Below are 23,546 nucleotides of genomic sequence, written 5' to 3'. Positions count from 1 at the left end.
TATTTGAATTTAGAAATCTTTTATTAGGATTTCTTTTGTGTCTGATAGTTTAATCAGTTGTCCACTGGGATTGGTTGAACATTCTGTGGGAACTCTTCAAGCATTACCTGCTGCTTTTAAAAGGTATGAAGTGTAAATACACCTCACATTTCTATCTGCCTTTTGAGAAATCTGTTTTAGTATAACTCAAAAGGTAAATTTCCTGTAAGAATGCTTACGGTTGGCTAAATGGTGATGTAAGTATCAGTATAAATAAGCAAAAGTATTTTAATAAATTGATCTCTGTTGAACTATACTGATCATACAATAAGTGATCTCACAGTATGAATATGTTCAAGGTATTATTATTATTTTTTTAAATCATTCATTCCCATTCTTTTGTTTTTATTTTATTTTTAGGATTTTGGCCCCTAACAGTAATTATCAAGATGTTGAGACCCTCTATAACTTCCTAATCAAGTATGAGGTAGGAGAAATATTTTTAAATGTTTATCATATTTCCACCATAAACAAATTTTACTATAAATAAACATGATAGAGGTCTAAAACCATCAGAATGGCATTTGCTTTAAATCTGTAAGTCCCACAGTAGTTTGTCAAAGACATATTAAACTTTTTCTTTCATTCATAAAATGAAAACTTAGAGTCCTAAACTAAGACACTTTCTCCAGCACAGAATTGTTTCTCATTAGGGGTGTGGTTGGCCTTCCAGACGTGCTGTTTCTCCAGTGTGTGGAAGGCTGCAGAGTGTTCGGCATCGCTGCTGCTCACATACTAAATCCCAATATCTGAGTCACTGTGACAACCAAAAATATTCTGCTGCCCCACTCAGCTCACAGACCCATATGGTTCCTAGGGAGAAAGAGCCACCTCTGTTTGAGAACCAGCGATTAGTGAAAAGGAAAGTTCTAATTCCGTTTCCTCCATAGCAACAGCACAGACCCTGGTGTGACAGCTGAGCTGTGGTGAGGGTCTGGTGTTTTGTGACTTTAACTTGCAAGCTTTCCTCATCAGTGCTGATCCAGGGAGAGTATTCTGTTGATCTTCAGTTTCTCCACCCATGTGTCTGTATGTTCTTTCTTTTCAAGTGTGTGTGTGTGTGTGTGTGTGTGTAAGTTTCTAAATACTCCAAATGAAGGAATGTGGCATATATTCAGGTCCCACATTTCTTATGGAGTGAAGCTTTTAAAAATATATTCACTTTTATTTATGGTTTGCTCTTCTTTTAACTCTTTGTATGTAACGCCTTACATTAAGAACACAGACTGGGGTCAAACTACCTTTCAGAAATGTTGGTTCTACCCCATATTAACTGTGTGCTCGTAGAAGAGTTAATTTAATTCTCTTTGTCTCAGTTTCTTTATCTGTAAAATGGGAAGAACATTAGTAGATAAATTATAGATCTAATCCTTTATTTAAAGACAAAATAGCTTAATGTATATGAAGTACCAGACACAGTTAAGTGTTCAGTAGTGTTAACCTATTTTATGTAAAGAATAGTGTTTATGTGTGCTTTTTTAGAAAATCAGCCTTAACACTGTACTAACCACATGATGTGCTTATTAAAAGGATTTCTTCTTTGGGGATGATTTGTACAATTATTTCATCATATTTTTGAATTTTAAATGGAATCATCCTAACAATTAAAATATATTTGTGGAAACAGTAGGACAACTTTAAAATCACATAGCCTGGAAAAATCTGGGACACGGATCTTTTTTGAGTTTAGTGCTTTCTATTGCTGAGAGTATTGGGAGAAAATGTCTAACTTATTACGTATAAGATTCTGTGGATCTGATTCCCAGATTTTTAAAATCCTTTCTCTGAGCAGCACTTTCCCCTCTCAGACCAGTTAGTACATTGGAGGAGGTATTTCTTACATCATAAACATCACATTTGAGACCATCCAAATCTTTTAGATGTTTAGCTATTTTAACGCTTAACCTTTGCCTTTCGTTCTTGAATTTTTAAGAATTAAAAATAATATAGCCATTTCTAGTACCTGGCATCCATTATAAGGAGCACAACAAAAATTGAGAACACCAATTCCACAATCAATTCTGTAGTCACACTGCTGTTTACTGACAGAGGCATCTTGTAGTATTTGTTCCCTGGGAGTTAAAATTGTATGCTTGAGCACAGAAGTGATATTTAACAGTGTAGTTTAAAATGTCCCAATATGAGTAATTAAAAATGTATCAAAACTGATGAGTATGATGAAAAGAGCTATTTCAGGCTAGACGCTGTGATGTGTGTCTTGAATTTGTGCCTCAGTTTAGCAGTTCCTTTATTTATTTATTTTTTTTAAAGATTTTATTTATTTATAGAGACAGAAGCAGGCATCATACAAAGAGCCTGACGTGGGACTCGATCTAGGGTCTCCAGGATCACACCCTGGGTTGCAGGCGGCGCTAAACTGCTGCACCACTGGTGCTGCCCCAGCAGTTCCTTTATTAGTAGTAAATTAGCTGCCTACTTTTTGGTCATCTCCTGTGATCTGCAGCCACAGCTCCCTTATACGTCGACTGTGATCTGGGTTAAGTGTCCAAATGTATGAGGATGATTGCTTGGAAAAGTAAAGCTATATCTAGATACTTTTTTCTTTTTAAAATCTAAAGGCTTAAGGAACTATTTTATATTACATATTTTTTATTCACATCAGGTTCAAGACCACTTCTTTAGCCAATTTTTCTTAACGGTTGACAGAGAACAAATTATTTCTTCATCCTTTGATCAAACATTTGCAAGGTTGTTGGCATTTACTGACCTTAAGTTTGGATATATCATAGGTCCTGGCATATTGGGGCAATAGCGAAAATTATCAGTCTTGTTGACATGAAAGTAGAACATATAAAGAAATAGGAATTGGACTGGTTGACCGTCTAAATATATATCTTAAACATTTTTAGATCTTTTAATAAAAATTATAAAGTACCTAAAAATTAATTGTAATTATATACTAATTTGTATGTCATCAAATATAATATTAAATATTTTATATAGTTAAATAACATTAAACATATATAAATATATAATCCTGATTTTAATTTTTAAATTTTATTTATTTATTTATTCATGATTGACACAGAGAGAGAGAGGCAGAGACACAGACAGAGGGAGAAGCAGGCTCCATGCGGGGAGCCCGATGTGGGACTCGATTCTGGGTCCCCAGGATCAGGCCCTGGGCTGAAGGCAGCAGTAAACCACTGAGCCACCCGGGCTGTCCTATAATCCTAATTTTAAACAAAAATTTAGGATTATATATTTAAAATACTGTATTCAAAAATTATAAGGGTGCCTATGTGGTTCAGTTGGTTGAGTGTCTCTCTGACTCTTGGTTTTGGCTCAGGTCATGATCCTCAGGGTCAGGAGCTCAAGCCACATGTTGGGTTCTGTGCTTAGCATGGAGTCTGCTTGAGATTCTCTTCTTTTCCTGCTTGCACAGGCACATGCATGCACTCACTCTCTTTCTCTCTCACTCTTGCTCTCTCAAAAAATAAATAAATCTTTAAAAAAATTAAAACTATGTATTTTTAATCTTTAGTGAATGGAAACATTTTCTACACAATATGGTAATTTCTTCACCAAAAAATGTATACCAGCTATCTAAATATTTTTTAAAGTAGATTGAACAGAAGATAGTTTTATTTAGTTTTCCATCACTAACTCAGAAATTCTGGACATATTTGTTGCTATTTGTTGAGTTATCTGATAAAAAGAATTTATTAATATCCAGATTCTTCCCTGCACATAAGTAGAATATAGCTAAATCAATAGTAAACCTCAAGAAATACAGGATTCCATCACCATGTCCTCCAAATGTGTGCCATGATTAGTCTTTGTGTGATTGAGGATTTATTTTAAATATTGTAAGTTATATCTCTGAATTATGATATTTATGGCCTTAAACATATTAAAATATTTAGACCTTGATAGTCTGAAAAAGACATTTCTTTAGAAAATGTCTGTAAACTAAACTTTTTCCTAAACAGATAGACCTTCTTGAAGACTTTATAAACTTAATATTTAAATGAAAATGAAAGTTCATCAGTAATAATTTCTGGAAGGGTCAGCCATAGTATTCAGATGTTGTTTTCAGCTTGAATTATTTATAATGTTCAGGATAAAAACAAGATGTGGCTGCTTCTGCTTTTTAAAATAGTCTACCTCGGGATCCCTGGGTGGCGCAGCGGTTTGGCGCCTGCCTTTGGCCCAGGGTGCGATCCTGGAGACCCGGGATCGAATCCCACGTCGGGCTCCCGGGGCATGGAGCCTGCTTCTCCCTCTGCCTATGTCTCTGCCTCTCTCTCTCTCTCTCTGTGACTATCATAAATTAAAAAAATTAAAAAAAAAAATAAAATAAAATAAATAAAATAAAATAAAATAGTCTACCTCTATGACCCCAAATCTACTCCAGTCCTTTAAATATAGTCATTTTAACTTTTTAACATTTGCTTTCTTTTTTCTTTTTTTTAAGAAAAGAAATACTGAATATGTATGTTAGAAATCTTCTAAGACTCTAGGCTAATTGAAGCCTGAATCTATTGATAAGAGCCAGTGGAGTAAAATTTAGTGTTTCCTGGAGTACACATTTTTTTTCTTTCCACTTGATCTACAAAGTAATTATCTTTTTTGTTGAGATTCCCACTCACCCTAGGACCCTAATCAGTTCTTCTGGTTCTATGAACAGATTAAATTGTAACAATAGGACTAGTAATTATACATGCAATTTAGTGTTAGTCTAGCATTGTGATCACTGAACTTGTGATTGTTCTTTTTATGCAAATATGAGAAACTTGACATTTTGCACCTTCAGAGTATGGGTCATTCTACTTGTGTGCATTTAACTTCATATGTATTCTTAACAACTACATCTTGATTCTTTTCAGGTAAATAAAAATATCCAGTTCACTCCCCAGGAACTTTATGATTGTGTTTCACAGTCCGAGTATCGGTAAGTCCCATCTGTATTATAGATAATGCTGTTGTAAGTTTTTACCATATACAGCACCAGTTGGTGTGCTGGTGAAGGGTTCTTTTTATGTTTTCACTACACTATGATTTTTTCACCTTTATTAATATGGAATAGTTCATACATACCAAAAGAGCTCTGTGGTTGTGTGTGTGTGTGTACACACACATATAAAGACAGGTATAAAGTTTAAAGTGATTCTTAAATTTTTGGCCTCAAGACTCCTTTATATTTTACAAAATTGTTGAAGACCCCAAAGACCTTTTGTTTATGTAGGTTGTATCTATCTACAGTTGCCATATTAGAAATTAGAATTAAATGTATGTTCATTTCAAAATAATAACTAATTACATGTTAAGATAAGGAACATATAATTATGAAAATAATTTTTCCCAAACAAAAAGAGATCCTACATTTTTGCAGATCTCTTAAAGCCTGGCATAATGGTAGACAAATGGGTTCTGATAGTTGCTTTTGAATTTAGTTTGTTTTAGTAATCACGTGTCATGTATCACTGGAAAACTATCGTATGTTCTTGCAAGAATGAGAATGCAAAAGACAGATCATGTCTTAGTCTTATTATGAAAATAGTTTTGACCTTTTTGACCTCACAGACCCCTTGAAAGCCTCTTATTTTCCCCAGACCATAATTTGAAGACAAACTAGTATAAAGAATACTCATGCCTACCATTCAGTTGACAAAATAGACCTTTACCCATCTCTATGTATATCCTCCCTTCCATCCTCTCCTTAGAGATTTTGTGTTTATAATTCTCATCTTTATGAATATATGTATCCATAAAAATGTTGACTAGTTTCACCTGTACTTAATAGCATCATATATTTTCTTTTAAAAAATAGTTTATAGTATTCATATGTAACAAGAAAGAAGAAGCAGTATAAATATGATTCTTTAATATACAGGGTGTGTGTGAAGCCTGCCAATCCTGAGCCCAGGCAAAAAAATTCATGAGGAACAAAACCCACTTAATGTTGTCAGTGTTGCCCTCCAGTCTCATACTCCCCCTTGTCACCATTCTTTTTTGACTCCACGTCAAGATTCATCCATTTTGAGGCATAGAGCAGCAGTTGGTTGCAGTCAGTCCTGTGCTATGCAAAATCATGCAAGAAAAAGGCTCTTGGGAAAAATGGGTCTGAGGCATATCACTCAAAAACTTAATAAGACATACATTTAAAAAGAAGGTAGGAACCAAATTAAAATGGCATCAGTTTTACACATGTTAAATGGTTAAGAAATATGTAAATGTGTCAATAAATCTGACACTTTTTATTGAAAAAGGTGAAATTTGCTTTTGGAGGTGGTACTTGGAAGGGTTGCAGGTTGTGGATTAGTGTGATGATGTGGAAGGACAGTTATCTGAAATTGAATGTAAAGTTGCAACACCAATTGTGAATGGTACACATATTTAAAGTGTGTGCATGTGTGTGTTTTGTGTATTCCCTTGGTTCTGCTGGGTAGTTTTCTCTGTTCATCTAGTGGTTCTTACTGCTGAAATTTTATATAGGAAAATGTGAAATTTGCATCATGCTCAAGTTATTTAATATATCAGCGATGTTGGAACAGATTCATGTGTTCAAAACAAGTGCTATAGCAGAAATGTCTGTAGTTTCACTGCTTTGTAATATGCCACTTCTATCACTAAACCACAGCTTATTTGCCATTTTTAAATTACACATATCTCTGTATTGCTATAAAATTTTATGAACAGATGCAGTGAGTGTTAACTGTCAAGGTACTTCTACTGTTAAACTCTAGATTGGTAAATTTATTTGATATCAAGACACAAGGATTGATAATTGTACACAAATGTTACTATTACTCATTAGGTTAAAATAAGTTTTCCAAAAAATCTAAAACCATTGGACATACATAGACTGTTGTAGCTAGGGGTAAAAATTATTTTTTTTACCTGAATCTTCAGACTGTCCATCACTTATACTCTTATTATAGATCTTTACTGATATGCCACATTTAAAAGTTTGTGTACATGAGATTTGTGTCAAAAATACATTTGTTGGAGGTTGGGGCGCCTGGGTGGCTCAGTTGGTTAAGTGTCCAACTCTTGATTTCTGCTCAAGTCACAATCTCAGGGTCCTGAGATTAAGCCCACCTTGGGCTCTGTGCTGGATGTAGAGCCTGCTTGAGATTCTCTCTCCCCCTCTCCCTCTGCTCCTCCCTCATCCCTGCTTGCTGACTCTCTCTGACTCTTTCTCTCTCTCTCCCCCTCCCCCTCCCTCCATCCCCTCCATTAATTAATTAATTAATTAACATCTGTCAAATTCAGTAATACATTAAGAAAATCATTCACCACAATCACGTGAGATTTATTCCTGGCTTGTGAGGGTGGTTCAGTATTTGCAAGTCAACCTAATACATCACATCAATAAGAGAAGAAAGGATAAGAACTGTATGATTATTTCAATACAGGATACAAAATCAATATACAGCAGTCTGTTGCATTTCTATACACTAATGAAGCAGCAGAAAGCGAAATTAAGAAAATAATCCTTAAAAAAATCCCATTTATAGTTGCACCAAAAACTGTAAGTTACCTAGGAATAAACCTAACCAAAGAGGTGAAAGACCTATACGCTGAAAACTGTAAAACATTCATGAAAGAAATTGAAGATGACACAAAGAAATGGAAAGACATTCCATGCTCATGGATTAGAAGAACAAATATTGTTAAAATGTCTACATTACCCAAAACAATCTACACATTTAATACAATCCCTATCAAAATACCAGCAACATTTTTCACAGAATTGGAACAAACAAAATTTGTATAGAACTGCAAAAGACCCCAAATAACCAAAGTAATCTTTAAAAAGAAAAGCATAGCTGAAGGAATCACAGTTTCAGACTTCAAGTTTTATTACAAGGCTCTAGTGATCAAAACAGTATGGTACTGCACAGAAACAGACACATAGATCAATGGAACAGAATAGAAAACCCAGAAATGAATCCACAACTGTATGGTCAATTATTCTTCAACAAAGCAGGAAAGAATGTCCAGTAGGGAAAAGTCTTACCAATAAATGGTGTTGGAAAAACTGGACCACTTTCTTACATCATACATAAAAATAAATTCAAAATGGATTAAAGACCTAAATGTGAGACAGGGAGCCATAAAAATTCTAGAAGAGAGCACAGGAAGCAATTTCTCTGACACTGACCTTAGCAATGTTTTTCTCTAGATATGTGTCCTGAGGCAAGGGAAACAAAAGCAAAAATAAAGTATTGGGACTACTTCAAAATAAAAAGATTCTGACAGCAAAAGAAACAATCAACAAAGCTGAAGGACAGTGTACTGAATAGGAGAAGATATTTGCAAATGACATATTGATAAAGAACTTATAAAACTTAATACCCCAAAACCAAATAATCCAAATTTTTAAAAAGATTTTTATTTATTGATTCATGAGACACACACACACACACACACACACACACACACACACACAGGCAGAAACACAGTCACAGGGAGAAAAGCAGGCTCCATGCAAGAAGCCCGATGTGGTACTTGAAGGACTTCAGGACCATGCCCTGGGCTGAAGGCACATGCTAAACCGCTGAGCCACCCAGGCATCCCCCAAATAATGCAAGTAAAAAATGGGCAGGAGACATGAACAGACCTTTCTCCAATGAAGACATTCAGATGGCCATCAGACACATGAAAAGATGCTCAACATCACTCAAGGAAGTGCAAATCAAAACTATGAGATACCATTTCACACTTGTCAGAATGTCTAAAATCAAAAATACAAGAAACAAATCAGATGTTGGTGAGGATGTAGAGAAAAAGCAACACTCGTGCACTGTTAGTGGGAATGGAAACTGGTTCAGCCACTATGGAAAACGGTATGAAGTTTCCTCAAAATGTTAAAAGTAGAACTACCCTATGATCCAGTAATCTCACTATTGAGTATTTATCCAAAGAATACAAGAACACTAATTCAGAGGAGGGATACATGCATCTCTATGTTTATTGCAGCATTATTACAATAGCCAAGATAGGGAAGCAGCCTCAGTGTCCATTGATGGATGAATGGATAAAGAAATTATGGGACGCCTGGGTGGCTCAGCGGTTGAGAGTCTGCCTTCGGCACAGTGCATCCTGGGTCCAGGGATCGAGTCCTGCATCAGGCTCCCTGCAGGGAGCAAGCTTTTCCTTCTGCCTATGTCTCTGCCTCTCTCTCTGTATCTCATGAACAAATAAATAAAATCTTAAAAAAAAGAAAGAAATTGTGGCATATATATGCAATGGAATATTACTCAGCCATCAAAAAGAAATGAAATCTTGTCGTTTGCAGTGATGGAACTAGACAGTATAATGTCGAGTGAAGTAAGTCCAAGACAAATACCATATGCTTTCACTCATATGTGGAAATTAAGAAACAAAACAAATGAGCAAAGGGAAAAAGACAAATCAAGAAACAGACTTTTAACTCTAGAGAACAAACTGATGATTACCAGAGGGGAGGTGGCTGGGAGGATGGGTTAAATATGTGATGGGGATGAAGGAGTGCACTTGTGATGAGCACCAGGTATTGTATGGAGGTGCTGAATCACTGTATTGTGCCCCTGAAACTATTATTACATTGTATATTAATTAGCTGGAATTAAAAGTAAAATATATAATGTCTGTCATCCTTGGCCAATATTTTGAGTTGGACCCTTACCAATGGAGCCACCCGGGCACCCAAAACTTGGCCATATCTTTGAAGGTATTGGAAACTCACTGGATAACTTGGTGGGCAGAGTCTCTTGCAGGATGGTTCCAATCAAATGTCTAAAATTATTTTGACTTTACTATTGCACTAGTTGGGAGGAGTTTTTTTGTGGAGGTGGTACTGGGGTCAAAGTTGAATAGTCAGAGTTAAGGCAGTCGTACCTGTTTTTTTTTCTTTGTCTTGCCACTTATTTTGCAGGTTTGAACTATGATATTAATTAATAAGCTCTCTCTTATACCCAAAAGGATGATTTTGAAGATGAATGACATGTATCTAATACCTTGAATGCATAGAAAAATAGTGGTTGCTGCTTAGCAGGCATCTGGTCGGAGCTTTTATTTTTGTTACTCTGTGGTTTGTTTTGAAATTATTTGCTGTCTCCACAGTGATCAGTAGTGCTCATATTCACTGCAGGTGTGCTCCACAGCTCATGGTTTTCAGATAAGCTGCCAAAAGAGAGAGGTTCTTTTGGTTTCAGTGGCTCCTCCTAGACACAGGGCCAGATGCACCAAATGAAAGGTGGCAGAGCACGGAGGTGAAAAGAGAAGAAGGATTTAACTTGCATACAGCTGACCACTTTGGGGAAGGCTGAGGAAGATGATTACTTACATGGTCTGAATTTACTAACAGAAGATAGTATGAAATAAACATATACACTGTTTTTTCTAATTGAGGTAAAATTCACATAACAGAATTAACCATTTTAAAGTGTTCAGTTCAGGGGCATCTAGTGCATTCACTCCCCTGTGCAATCACACCTCTCTCCAGGCCTAAGACATTTCCATCACCCCAGAGGGAAGTTCGAGGCTCCGTAAGCAGTCTGGGTTCTTCCCTTCCCCCAGACCCTGGCAACCGCTCACCTGCTTTCTCTCTATGGATTTATCTATTTTGAATGTGTCTTATAAATAGAATCCTACGACACATGACCTTTTGTATCTGGTTTCTTTCACTTAGCATGATATTTTTGAGGTTCACCTACCTCGGAGCATGTGTGAGTACTTCACTCTTTTTTTTTTTTTTTAAGATTTTATTTATTTATTCGTGAGAGACACAGAGAGAGAGGCAGAGACCTAGGCAGAGGGAGAAGCAGGCTCCATGCAGGGAGCCTGATGTGGGACTCGATCCCAGGACCCCAGGATCACCCCTGAGCTGAAGGCAGATGCTCAACCACTGAGCCACCCAGCTTCCCTGATACTTCACTCCTTTTATGGCCGAATGATACTCCATTGTGCAGATAGCCCACATTCTGTTTATCCACTCATCTGTTGATGGACATTTGGATTGTTTTCACTTTTTGGCTATTGTGAATAGTGTTGCTATTTGTGTGCAAGTATTTGAATTCTTCCAATTCTTTCAAATTTGGGGGTGGGGTATATACTTAAGAGTGGAATTCTGTGTTTAACTTTTCAGGAGTTACTGACTTTTTCCACAGCAGCTGCACTATTTTACCTTCCCACCAACAAGAGATGAGAGTTCCAGTTTTTCTGCATCCTTGACAAAATTTGTTACCTTTTTTTTGGATGATAGCTGTCCAAAAGTGTGAAGGGTGATCTCGTTGTGATTTTGATTTGTATTCCCCTAAGTACTAATGATGTTGAGCATCTTTCCATGTGGTTATTGGCTCTTTGTCTTCTTTGGAGAAATGTGTCCTCAAATCCTTTGCCCACTTTTAGTGGGTTGTTTTCTTACTGTTGTTGAGTTATAATAAGTCTTTATGAGGAATGTGGCTTGAGGCCAAAATCCTATGTGTGATCTTTCAGGCCTGACCGTAGGCAGTTATACGGCTTTATCTGGCACTCCACTGGGGAAAGCTGCCTTCCACATGCCAGATTTGGTACACAGCCAGTGTGTTGCACTCTTCTGGAGGGAGTTGCAGACAATGCTTAGGTCCCTTGGCCCTGAGCTTACGTGCATATCTGCATTCCTAGCCTAGGCAACTCCATTTGGTGGCCTCCTTATTGGGGACTTTGGCTGAGGGCACCTCTCAGGCACTTCTGCTGAGAATTCCTTGGAGGACTTGGCCAAGGTATTTTTCTCCACTCTGAACCAATGCTTTTCTACTCCTAGCTCTTTCCCTTTGCTATGTTCTGAATGTTTGTGTCCCTCCCAAATTCATATACTGAAATCCTGTTGCCCAATTCAACAGTCTTAGAAGGTGGGGCCTTTGGGAGGTGATTAGGTCATGAAGGTAGAGCACTCATGAATGGGATTAATGCTTTTATGAAAGAGGGCTCTCACCAGGATGTGACTATGATAGTGCCTTGCTCTTGGACTTCCAGCCTCCAGAACTGTGAGAAATAAATTTCTGTTGTTTATAAGACACCCAGCCTGTGGTATTTTGTTACAGCAGTCCGAATGCACCAAGACCCGCACCCCTTCCTCCCCTGGGTCCATGAAAAGGGATCCTCAGCAATGAGATGATGTCCCCTGTCTACACTATGTATCATGTGGCCCTAACTCAGTGCCATTCTATAAGGGAAAATGGACCACTGGGGAACTGACACCTTTAATTTTGTCTCTTGTTTTCAGTGTTGCAGCAAATGAAACAGTTGATTTTACTTTCAGTTTGGCTTGTTATCCTTATTAACCACCTTGGCACCTGGCAGCTTGACATGTTACATGTTCTGGGTATTAGACCCTATCAGATATAGCAAATATTTTCTCTCTGTACTTTGTCTTTTCACTTTTTTTGATAGCATCCTTTGCCACAAGTTTTTAATTTTGATGAAGTCCAATTTATGTGTTTTTCTTGTATTGCTTGGGCTTTTGGCATCATATCTGTGTGCATTGCCAAAACTAAGGTCATGAAGATTTACCCACTGTTTTTTTTTCTTAGAATTTCATAGTTTTAGCTCTTATGGTTAGGTCATTGATGCATTTTTTTAAAAAAAAAGATTTTATTTATCCATGAGAGACACACAGAGAGAAAGGCAGAGACACAGGGAGAGGGAGAAGCAGGCTCCATGCAGGGAGCCCAACGTGGGACTCGATCCCAGGTCCCCCGGATCGTGCCCTGGACTGAAGGCAGCACTAAACCGCTGAGCCACCTGGGCTGCCCCATTGATGCATTTTTGAGTTAATTTTTGTATATGATGTGAGGTAGGGGTCTGACTTCATTCATCTGTATGTGGGTATCAAGTTGTCCTAGCATCAAATGTTGAAGAGACTATTTTTTTCCCTTTAAATGGTCTTGGCACCCTTGTTGAAAATCAGTCACCCAGGTTTGTGAGATATATTTCTGGACTTTAACTTTGTTCCATTGGTCTGTATGTCTGTATGCCATTACCACTGTTTTGATTAAAGTTGCTTTGTATTTTGAGTTTTCAAAATTGGGAAGTGCGAGTCTTCTAAACATTTTTCTTTTTCAAGATTTGACTATTTGGGGTCCCTTGCAATTCGATGTGAATATTAGGATCAGTTTTTGTAAAAACAGATTGTTGGAACATTGATAGGGATTGCATTGACTGTGTAGATTGCTTCGGGGAGTATTATGGTATGCCACTAATTTAGGTCTTTAATTTCTTTTGGCAGTGTTTTGTGGTTTTTAGTGTACAAGTCTTGTGCCTCTTCAGTTAGACTTATTTTTAAGTATTTTAATCTTTTTCATTTCAATTCCATTTACAAGAGAATTGTTTTCTTCATTTCCTTTTCTAACTGTTCATTTCTAGCGTGTAGAAATGGAATTGGGGTGCCTAGGGTAGCTCAGTCGGTTAGGCATCTGACTCTTGGTTTTGGCTCAGGTCATGATCTCAGGGTCATGAGATTGAGCCCTGCATGGGGCTCTGAACTCAACACAATCTGCTTGAGATTCTCTCTCTCCATCTCCCACTTGCTCTCTCAATAAAATAAATAATTAAATCTTTTTAAAAAATGGCAATTGATTTTTTGTGTGTTAATCTTTTATTTTGCAACTTTATTGAATTAGTTTATCCTAACAGGTATTTTGTGGATTCTTTAGGATCTATAAATAGAGATAATTTTACTTCTTTGTTTATAATTTGTATGCTTATTTGTTTTTTATGCTTAGTTGCTCTGACTAGAATTTCCAGTACAGTGTTGACTAGAGGTGGTTGAATATGGGCATCTTTGTCTTGTTCCTGATTTTAGGGGGAAAGCTTTTAGTCTTTTGCCATTGAATATTATGTTAGCTATTATATACTGTTTTTATATTAGCATTGTATTCCATTTTCCTTTCATCTAAGATACTGCAAATAGAAAAGTTCAGAGAATTGTAAAACAAATATCTATTGTAGACTTTCTTCTTGTACCTAGAAAGAATTTTGGAAAAACTGCATCAAATATTGTAATTAAGGGATCCCTGGGTGGCTCAGTGGTTTGGCACCTGCCTTTGGCCCAGGGCACGATCCTGGAGTCCCGGGATCGAGTCCCATGTCAGGCTCCCGACATGGAGCTTGGCTTGCTTCTCCCTCTGCTTGTGTCTCTGCCTTTCTCTCTCTCTCTCTCTATGTCTATCATGAATAAATAAATAAATAAATCTTTAAAAAAATATTGTAATTAGATCACTTAATTTCACTACTGCTGTGTCATTTTGACAAAATTAGCCATGGAAATGAATCAAATAACCACCAAAATTATTTTTTTTTTTCAAAATTATTTTTTAATTGATTTGATCAAATTTCCAGTTTATTTTGACCTGAGATTTGGTCAAAGTGAGTTTGATACCCATGATAGGACAATTTATTTATTTATTTTTTTTTTTTAAAAGATTTTCCTTGGGATGCCTGGGTGGCTCAGTGGTTGAGGGTCTGCTTTCGGCTCAGGGTGTGATCCTGGAGTCCTGGGATCAAGTCCCACATCGGGCTTCCCGTATGGAGCTTGCTTCTCTCTCTGCCTATGTCTCTGCCTCTCCCTCTCTGTGTCTGTCATGAATAAATAAATAAAATCTTAAAAAATAATACAAATAAAAAGATGTTTATTTGAGAGAGAGAGTGCATGAGCAGGGGGAGGGGCAGAGGGAGAAGAAAAACAAGACTCCCTGCTGAGCAGAAAGCCCAATTTAGGGCTTAATTCCAGGACCCCAGGATCATGACCTGAGCCAGTGTCAGACACTTAACTTACTGAGCCACCCTGGTGCCCCCATGATAGGACAATATAGAGAAACTGGCAGTTTCTCACAAGCAACATAGAATTACAGAACTAGAAGCAACCTCCAGTCTTGAGCTCTGTTCCAGAACAGATCAGAAGTTGGGATTGTTTAGTTTGCAAAAGAGAAATAGGATCGCTGTAAGAGACACAAAATATTTGTACTATTAGATGATGACTTTTTCTTTTTTTTTTTTTTCTTTTTTTGATTTAGGCTCATGTCAGCAAATGGAGTTTTTTTTAAAAGGCCCAATGTAAAGGAAGAACTTTCTAGAAATTGATAGGAAATGGGCTATGTCTCACAGTTGTGGGTGTTCTCACAACCTGGTGAAAACCAACATGATATGGCTCACCAGGGATGCTGCAGAATGGCATGCAAAGGCGTTAAGGTGCCCCCACATCTACCCTTCTGTCACACTACAGATAAGCCCTGGGGAAAAGGAAGTTAAGAATTCCTGTCATGATGGAGTAGAGACCAAACATACACGATGGAGACATGCGATACTTTCCCCAGTCAGCAATAAGAACTTGCTGGAGAGAGCGTCTGTAGGTGATAATCCACTGTGAGAATGCTGACTCACACGGATGAAGAAACCAGATGCCAGTAGGATGAAAAGCTGAGATAGAGCTCACCTCCTGAGAGGAGGGGGAGAAAGAAGACGACCAGACCCAGAAATAGATTCAAAGTCTAGTTACTGAAGTTTTTTTTTTTTTTTTCCTTTCACATGTGGAATAAATTAGGCAGAGCAGGAATGGATCAACCCTTTTTGTTTCCTTTGTAAACTTATGAGAAAACGTATTTATGTTATGTCAGATAAGTTATGAGAAAATTTGATGCAGTTTTTCTAAAATTCTTTCTAGGTTACAAGAAGAAAATCAACAATGGATGATTATTTTTACAGTGTCTCTCCTATTTTGGGATCTCTTAGGATCTTCCAGATAATTTTCTGAGTAGTTATGAAGAATTGATGGCAACATAACACTAATTTTAAGCCCTGTAAACATGGGAGACTGGACTAGAGTAACACAAAACCAAAAGTCAGATTTGAGAAACCACACACTTGAGGAAGTGAGGCCACTGAAAATATGGTGTATTTCCTTTTGCTGTCACTACTACTCTCATCCTAATCCCTGCGTTCCAAAGGGTGGCAGGGGAGGCAGTGAAGAGATGTGGCTGGTAGTCCACCCCCAAAACTGTGGAGTTGGCCCAGAGCTCCTTAGAAGCCAAGAAAGTCATAACAGTGTAATTTATATTTAAAAACCTGCCATTTCTCAAACACCTAATGTGCCAGATGCTTACCTAGTTGCTGGCTGTTCTTCGTGAGTTTATATAAACCATCTCCCAGTAGATTTAAATAGGTTTCCATGAAGTATGGACTCTAGACACCAGATATGATGGGTTGGTGCTTTGATGACTCACAGATCCCCCAGTTTGTAGACCCAAGTCAGCTTTCGAGAGACAGGCTGGGCTTAGTCTTAGGTAAAACTCTGAGTAGGCCTAGCATGTAATAAGCATCACTCCCTGCCCCTACTTCTGGCTCAAGAGTACTTAGCTAGTAGTTTTCATTTGTTAATTTAGCAGTTTTAAGAGTTGGAGCTGTCAACTTCTCATCTCCTCTCCGTTTATCTGCTTCTGTCAGGAGGTGCATTCTCTTAGTATGCTCCAGGCTAGGCTACCTGTTCTTCAGTTAAAACATAAATATGTGATGTAGGCTACAGCATTGCTTGCCCTTTGGATTAGAGCACTATACCATCGGCCCATCTCCTGCTGGGAGAAGCCCTTGGAGACCATACAAACTTTTTTTTTTTTTTTTAAGATTTTATTTATTCATGAGAGACACATAGAAAGAGAGAGAGGCAGAGACACAGGCAGAGGGAGAAGCAGGCTCCAGGCAGGGAGCCCGATGCAGGACTCGATCCTGGGTCTCCAGGATCACACCCTGGATCAAAGGCAGGCGCTCAACCACTGAGCCAACCAGGCATCCCAACCATACAAACTTTTATAAGCATACAGCTTTGCTTCTTTGCAGCAGGTCTGCCATGGGAACCCTCATTCCTGGATTCTTGGAATTGCACCAAGATCTCCATGTTGACTGAGAATCTGTGCTCCTAAGTGCTTATCTCCCCATATTGTTTTGTCTAAGAAACTATAACTGTCAACTATCAAAGAATGTATTTCAAATCCCAGTCCCAGTATTATCCTGTTGAGATTTTTTTCATTTATCTGACTAGCTGTCTTACAGTGATTTAAAATTTCTTTATCCCCTAGGGAAAAGTTAACCATTGGATGCCGCCAACTGGTTGAGATGGAATATTCTATGCAGCAGTGTAATGCATCTGTTTATATGGAAGCCAAAAACAGGGGATGGTGTGAAGACATGCTCAACTATAGGACCTAAATGCTGAATTATAACTTAAAAGGAATTGCATTTATCTTCAAGAACAACAGAGTAGCTTTCAACCTTTTAAGTCAAACCCAAGACACTTGGGAAAAAAAAATGCCTCATAGGTGCAAGAAGGTGATTGCCTATTGCTGAAAATCACATTAAGGTTCTAAAGAGCCTAATGCATCCATTGTAGGATAAACTGTGGAATCAACTCATGGAGTTGATGATATCTCCCTACCTCTACTCCTGACACTGAGCCAGTCCAAGGAAAGAAGAGCCATCTTTTTAATCATCTTAGGGTAGGAGCCACTTTGGCATCTGTGGAAGGCCTGGGGGCAGCAGCATTCTCTGAACTCTCAACATGGGTACAAGATCAGGGACACTTCCAAACCTCAAGAAAGGATTAAGACGTGGCCATGCTCACTGTGCCCCACAAATGAAATCTTACCGTAGGCTGTTTCGTGATCAAACTGTCTTCCATGTAGACCTGGTGAATGTAACACATAACCCCTCCACTTCTCCTAAGGTAATGTAAGTAGAATTTTGACCTCAGCTCCTACTAGCTATATAGTTTCTTCTCTTCTTCCCTGGGCTTGTCACTTTTCAATGCATTTCTAAAGGGAAGAGCAGGGGAGACCTCTATACCGATTTTTCCCTGAAATGTGAAACAGCATGGATTTATGGGATTAGGTGGCAGTGACTCATGTTTGCCCCTAGCTAAACCAAATGTTTGACTTCTTATGTAGTTATACAGTAAGTTGGAAATCCTTGTTTACTATATTATGCTTTTGTTAATACATTAGATTAAATCTAATTTGCTAATCTATGATGTTAATTTATTTTTTACAAAACAATAAATTTTATTTTTACTAAGATTGTGCTTTTCATTTTACTTCCAAATGTGTTTCTGAACTGTGTACAAGGTATGATGATAAAAGCAACCCTCTGCAATAAAAGAAAATCTATTCAGGATTCTCAGTGTCAATCTGTGCAGGGCCCGCTGAGCTTTAGGTTTTGCATAGGAAGCCACATCTCTACCTGGGATTCAAGTGACATCAGGGGTGTAAGCCCCAAGGGAGAAGCTTCCAGAGGATCTCTGCTCTCTGCAAAAAGTCTGTCCCCCCACCCCCACCCCACCCCAATAGTTTTTTCAGATCTTTATCCCTCAGCTGCTTCTGGTTGTTGTTACTAGGTTTTGGTTCTGCTGTTACCTCCCTCTCCTCTTCCTACTTATGTCTTTTCAATGTAGGTTGTGATTTTTAGGAAATTTCACTCAGTCACTGGCACACTTTCACGTATTTTACTCTTACACAGATTTTACCTTAGTTTGTGTATCTTTTACTTTGTACATTAACTTGTCAGTTATTTCAATCTTTTTTTTTTCATTTTACTGATAATGTGAAGATGTTTTTCTTTTGGTTTCCTAGTCTTATTTTTTGTTTTGATTTAGAAACATTCCTTTAAACATGTTTAGTCTTCGTTTCTTTGAAGTGTCAGGTTTCTTTTTGTTGCTTTTTTTAAGTTTTAATTTAATCTTATGTTTGTTTTTTTTTAATTGGAGTTCAATTTGCCAACATATAGCATAACACTACCAGTGAATCTTATACTTTTCTAATAGTATAATTCAGGAGTTGAGGATTCCCTCCCCCTTCTTTTCTGGATTCCCCCTCTGGATTGAGAGAACTCAGCTGACATAAGGATCATACTCTACACCTTACAAAACAAACATTTGTTTTGATAGAATTATTAGATCCTTAGGAGAAGAACTTACAGTTCTAAAATCTTCATTCTTCAGAATGTATGGCTTTGCATTTTGGGTAGAAGCCATCATAAGCGTGCCAATAGGGACAGATGAGGAAAGTCACACAGGGCAAGGGCTCTCAACACATAATGCCCTTGGCCTTGCCTTGGTGAGGAGTCAGTGATAACTTCATGAGGGGCATCCATAAGGATTATTCCAGCAAAATCTCTGGTGCCATTTTATACTAGCCTTTTCCAATTTACTTTTAAAAAAAATAATCTACTTCCTTGCTGAGAGCATTAGGTAGGATCCTTTGGGTGTAGCCACCCCAGCAATTCCAGCATTCTGGGCCAAAGGAACACTGGCTTAACAATTGGGGTGTTGTGCCCACTGGAATCTTGTTAGGCCCTGTAGCGGGCAGTGGGACTGCAGATCGTACTTCACAGATGGTCACTTTCACCTTCCTGTTGTGTTGTCACCTGAGAGAAACCTGAAGCTTGAGTTCTTTATCTTTTGACCATCACCTTGAGGGAGAACAGAAATCTATTCACCTTTCCATGGTTGACCCAGATTTCCTTAGGTGGTGTCTTGATCTACCTTCAGAGCTTAGGTCACTTTGCTCACACTTTTTGACAACTCCCCCTAGCCCACCCATCTGTAGCAGCCTTTTTTTTTTTAAGATTTTTATTTATTCATGAGACACGGAGAGAGGCAGAGACATAGGCAGAGGGAGGAGACTCCACGCAACGACCTCATATGGGACTCGATCCTGAGTCTTGGGATCATGCCGATTTCGCCCTGAGCCGAAAGCACACACTCAACCGCTGAGCCACCCAAGCGTCCTAACAGCCCTTTTCAAGCATCCTTTTTCATCCCATGAATCAGGATGAACTTACCTCTTAAGAGGGAGGATCTCTCACAGAGTCAAACACATCTTCCACTCTCAGGAAATGATGCCACCCAAAGCCCTTTAGATTTAGACTGGATGAACAGGCCAATCGGCCTCTCGGTTGATGCTCTTTGGCTATTTTACCAATAAAACCCACTCCAGTGAAAATAGCCTCGTGAACTTGAACAGTTACGAGCACACTGGAATCTCCGCTAGTAGTTTGGCTCAGTGCCCCCAACTACAAACTGATGTCGACATCCTGTTCTTTAGGATGGCTAAACCTTGCCAAGTCTACCGTAGACTCATGGTTATGGGCTACACATTAGCTCTATAATCCTTGCAAGGCCAGTGGGAATCAATGGTTCCTTGCTGGGATTTCCAGCAGCGATAAAGTATGTCCTAGTCCCCCTTTTAGAGCCTTTTCCTTTAAAGGTTTGGGTACCTTTTGGGGCACCTGGGTGGGTTTTCAGTTAATAGATGGACTCTTGGTTTTGGCTCTGGTCATGATCTCAGGATCCTGGGATTGAGCCCTGAGTTGGGCTCCATGCTCAGCAAGGAGTCTGCCCCTCCCTCTGCTGCTCCTCCAGCTTCTCAAAATCTTAAAACTTTTTAAGTGTACAGTTTTGAGTTTTGTCAAAGTACAATTCCATAATCACCTGCATGACCAAGATCTGAATTCCAGTGCTCCACAATTCTCATGCCTCTTAGTAGTCAACTCCCATCTCCATCTCAGTAAGCCACTGATGTGTCTGCTATCTGGTTTTTTTAAAAAAAAAAAAAAAAATTCTGCATCCCCAGAATGCAATTTAAATGGAGCCCCGAGGCTGGCTTTTCACTTAACACTACTTCTGAGATCCATACATGTTGTTTTTAATCAGCACTTCATCCTTTTTATTCCTAAGTAGTACTCCATTGTATGGCTGCACCAATGATGTATCCATTTACCAGTTGGAAGGCTGAGTTGACTTATTTTTGGTGACTGAATAAAAGCTGCTCTCTTCACATACAGGTTTCAGTGTGAACAGGTTTTCATTTAACCTGGATCAATACCCAGGAGAGTGATAACTGTGTCACAGGGGATTTGTCAGAAATTACCAGTTTTCTAAAGTGACCTTACAATTTTGTGACTTCTCCAGCAATCTGAGTTTGTTGATCTGCACCCTAACCAGAATTTTATAGTTTTAATAGGTTATCTTACTCTTTATATTTTCCTAATGATTTATGATAGTAAGCATCTTCTTACATGCTTTTAGGAATCCATTTATTTTCTTTGGTAGGAGAAATAGATCTTTTCAGATCTTTTGCCCATTTATTATTTTTTTTTTTAGTTGCATTCCAGGTACCAATCACTTATTGGGCATTTTTCTTCAAGCCTATACCTTTAAAGATCTGATACCACCTTTAGGATAGAGAAAACACTTGCTTAATGCAGGAGGTTCCTCCTTCAATTTTTAAGAATTTTAAGGTCTCGATCTGTTGAACTGGGAAGAGCCTTAATGGATAGCTGGCCCTACTGTTATTGGACTAGTTACATTTGGCAGGTGCCTTTCAACTTTTCAAACAGCTACTTTTCATTCTTGCTATTTCAGTTCATCTTGTCATCCCCTCAGGTCTTTCTTTCTTCATCCAAGTTTGGTACTGTGTGCGTCTTTTTCCCAGGCTAAAATCCCTCACTTTGCTCACTTTGAGCAAATGTGTCGCCATCTTATTCAGACATATGCCTTTTTTAGATTCCTAAAATTCCACAAGGTATTAACCCTATACATTCTTAACTGAGCTTTTACTTCTCACTCTTATTCAACATTCAGGAAGGTATGGGCCTATTTACAGTGAAGTTTAAGTATTCTGTTGGCCATTGGGCTAGTACTTATTGCTCAGTGCATCATTTCACAACTGAGAACCGTCTGGTTTTATTATAAAAGAAACTGGTGCTTCAAATAATTCCTTTCAACCTACAGATGATTCCACTATTTCCTAGCTTTTAAAAAAAAATGAGGGGCAGCCCAGGTGGCTCAGCAGTTTAGTGCCACCTTCAGCCCAGGGTGTGATCCTGCAGTCCCGGGATGGAGTCCCACATTGGGCTCCCTGCATGGAGCCTGCTTCTCCCTCTGCCTGTGTCTCTGCCTCTCTCTGTATCTCTCATGGATAAATAAATAATCTTTAAAAAAAAAATAAATGAATGTTACATGTAACACTGTAATCTTAAGGTGTGTAGCTTACTTTGATGCATTCTGTACTGCAACAGGACTACCATGGAGTGGCATGTACATTACATAACCAGCATAACATTATCTATATTCATCATACTGCACATTAGATCTCAGGTTTATTACTCATTACAAGTCTGTACCCTTAAACACCACCACTCTTACTCACCCACTCCCACCCCAACCCCTTGGTACGATCATTTTACTGTTTGTTTTTTTTACATCTTTAACTTCTTTATCTTGAATATAAGTAGTGTTCATACAGTACTTGTCTTTATGTTGCTTAGCTTAATGGGCTCAAGATCCATCCATGTTGTTGCAGATGCAAAGGTATCTTCCTTTCTCATGGACAATTTAACTTATTTAATAGGTCTCCTGTTTACAGGATGAAATGTGTGGCTTGATCTTAGTATTTAGATTCATATATTGGTGTTTCCTTGTTTTTTTCTTTTCACCCCGTTAATTCTTTCATTCAGTGAAAGACTCTTCAAATCCTTTCTAGAACCTAGTAGGATACAAATAAATGGCTAATATTATAGAGACAAATCTATGATCTCATTCTTCCAAAAGCAACTCTGGAGTTGCAGAAATATCCTCCAGGAACTCTTTGTTACCTGCTTCAATTTTAAAAATTCTAAGATCCGGAGAAATCACAGGTTACACACCTAAAGTATTAAAGCAAGGATTCTAGAACTGGGTCACACTCCCAGATCCAGTTTTTTCCCCTTAAATATAAGGAATTCTAGAACATGTTGAATGGGAAAGCATATATGATACTAGAAACCAAAAATCAAAACCCTACCTTGAATATCATGATGAAAGAAAATTCATGGGTGAATATAACCAATTTTTTTTTAATTATTGTTAATTCAAGCAGGTATTTTATAGTTTTGCTGTTTTAGGCATCTAGTATGTTTTATGCATCATTACAATTATCACAAGGGTGGTTATTACCAATGTTATTTCGAAACTACTCAAAAGCCATCCTGGTGGCAAAAACATTTTTTAAACTGTTGAGGACATGCCACATTTTCTCCTTTCCTTAAGAAAACATATCTTTTAGATGCAGATAAATATAAACTGGTCACTGAGCACTGGTTTGTTTTTTTTTTTTCCTTGATGGAGCTTCTTATATTCAAAACATACTTAAAAAACATACTTTTAACTACCAAACTACCTGTTTGGCTGATCAATAATAGAATATAGGAGAACTGACCCAGAGTATTCACACGTATTAGTTGCTTAATGCTACTGAGGAATTAGCAGGTTATTTAGGAACTGAAAAGTAATTTCAAGAATTTCACCGCTGGAGACACCTGGGTGGCTCAGTGTTAAGCATCTGCCTTTGGCTCAGGGCGTGATCCTGGAGTCCCTGGAGTGAGTCCTGCATTAGGCTCCCCATGGGGAGCCTGCTTCACCCTCTAACTGTGTCTCTGCCTCTCTCTCTGTATCTCTCATGAATAAATAAAATCTTAAAAAAAAAATTTCACTG

General features: G+C 38.1%; 1 protein-coding gene across 6 annotated transcripts in view; it reads left to right on the top strand.

Annotated features, from left to right (window-relative positions):
• SWT1 (SWT1 RNA endoribonuclease homolog) overlaps nt 1–21,385 on the top strand; it is a 98,512-nt gene extending 77,127 nt beyond the window's left edge. For all 6 annotated transcript variants that reach the window (XM_041755194.1, XM_041755185.1, XM_041755177.1 and 3 more), the window contains 3 exons: nt 400–466; nt 4,890–4,954; nt 17,100–21,385. In XM_041755194.1, coding sequence (XP_041611128.1) covers nt 400–466; nt 4,890–4,954; nt 17,100–17,229 — 262 coding nt within the window. In that variant the 3' untranslated portion in view covers nt 17,230–21,385. The remainder of the gene's footprint in view (nt 1–399; nt 467–4,889; nt 4,955–17,099) is intronic.
• Nucleotides 21,386–23,546: the final 2,161 nt, after the last annotated feature.

The sequence above is a fragment of the Vulpes lagopus genome, chromosome 1, assembly GCF_018345385.1.
Source record: "Vulpes lagopus strain Blue_001 chromosome 1, ASM1834538v1, whole genome shotgun sequence".
Lineage (NCBI taxonomy): Eukaryota > Metazoa > Chordata > Mammalia > Carnivora > Canidae > Vulpes > Vulpes lagopus.
Note: the sequence above shows the minus strand (reverse complement) of the source record. Positions and strands in the feature narration are given on the sequence as shown.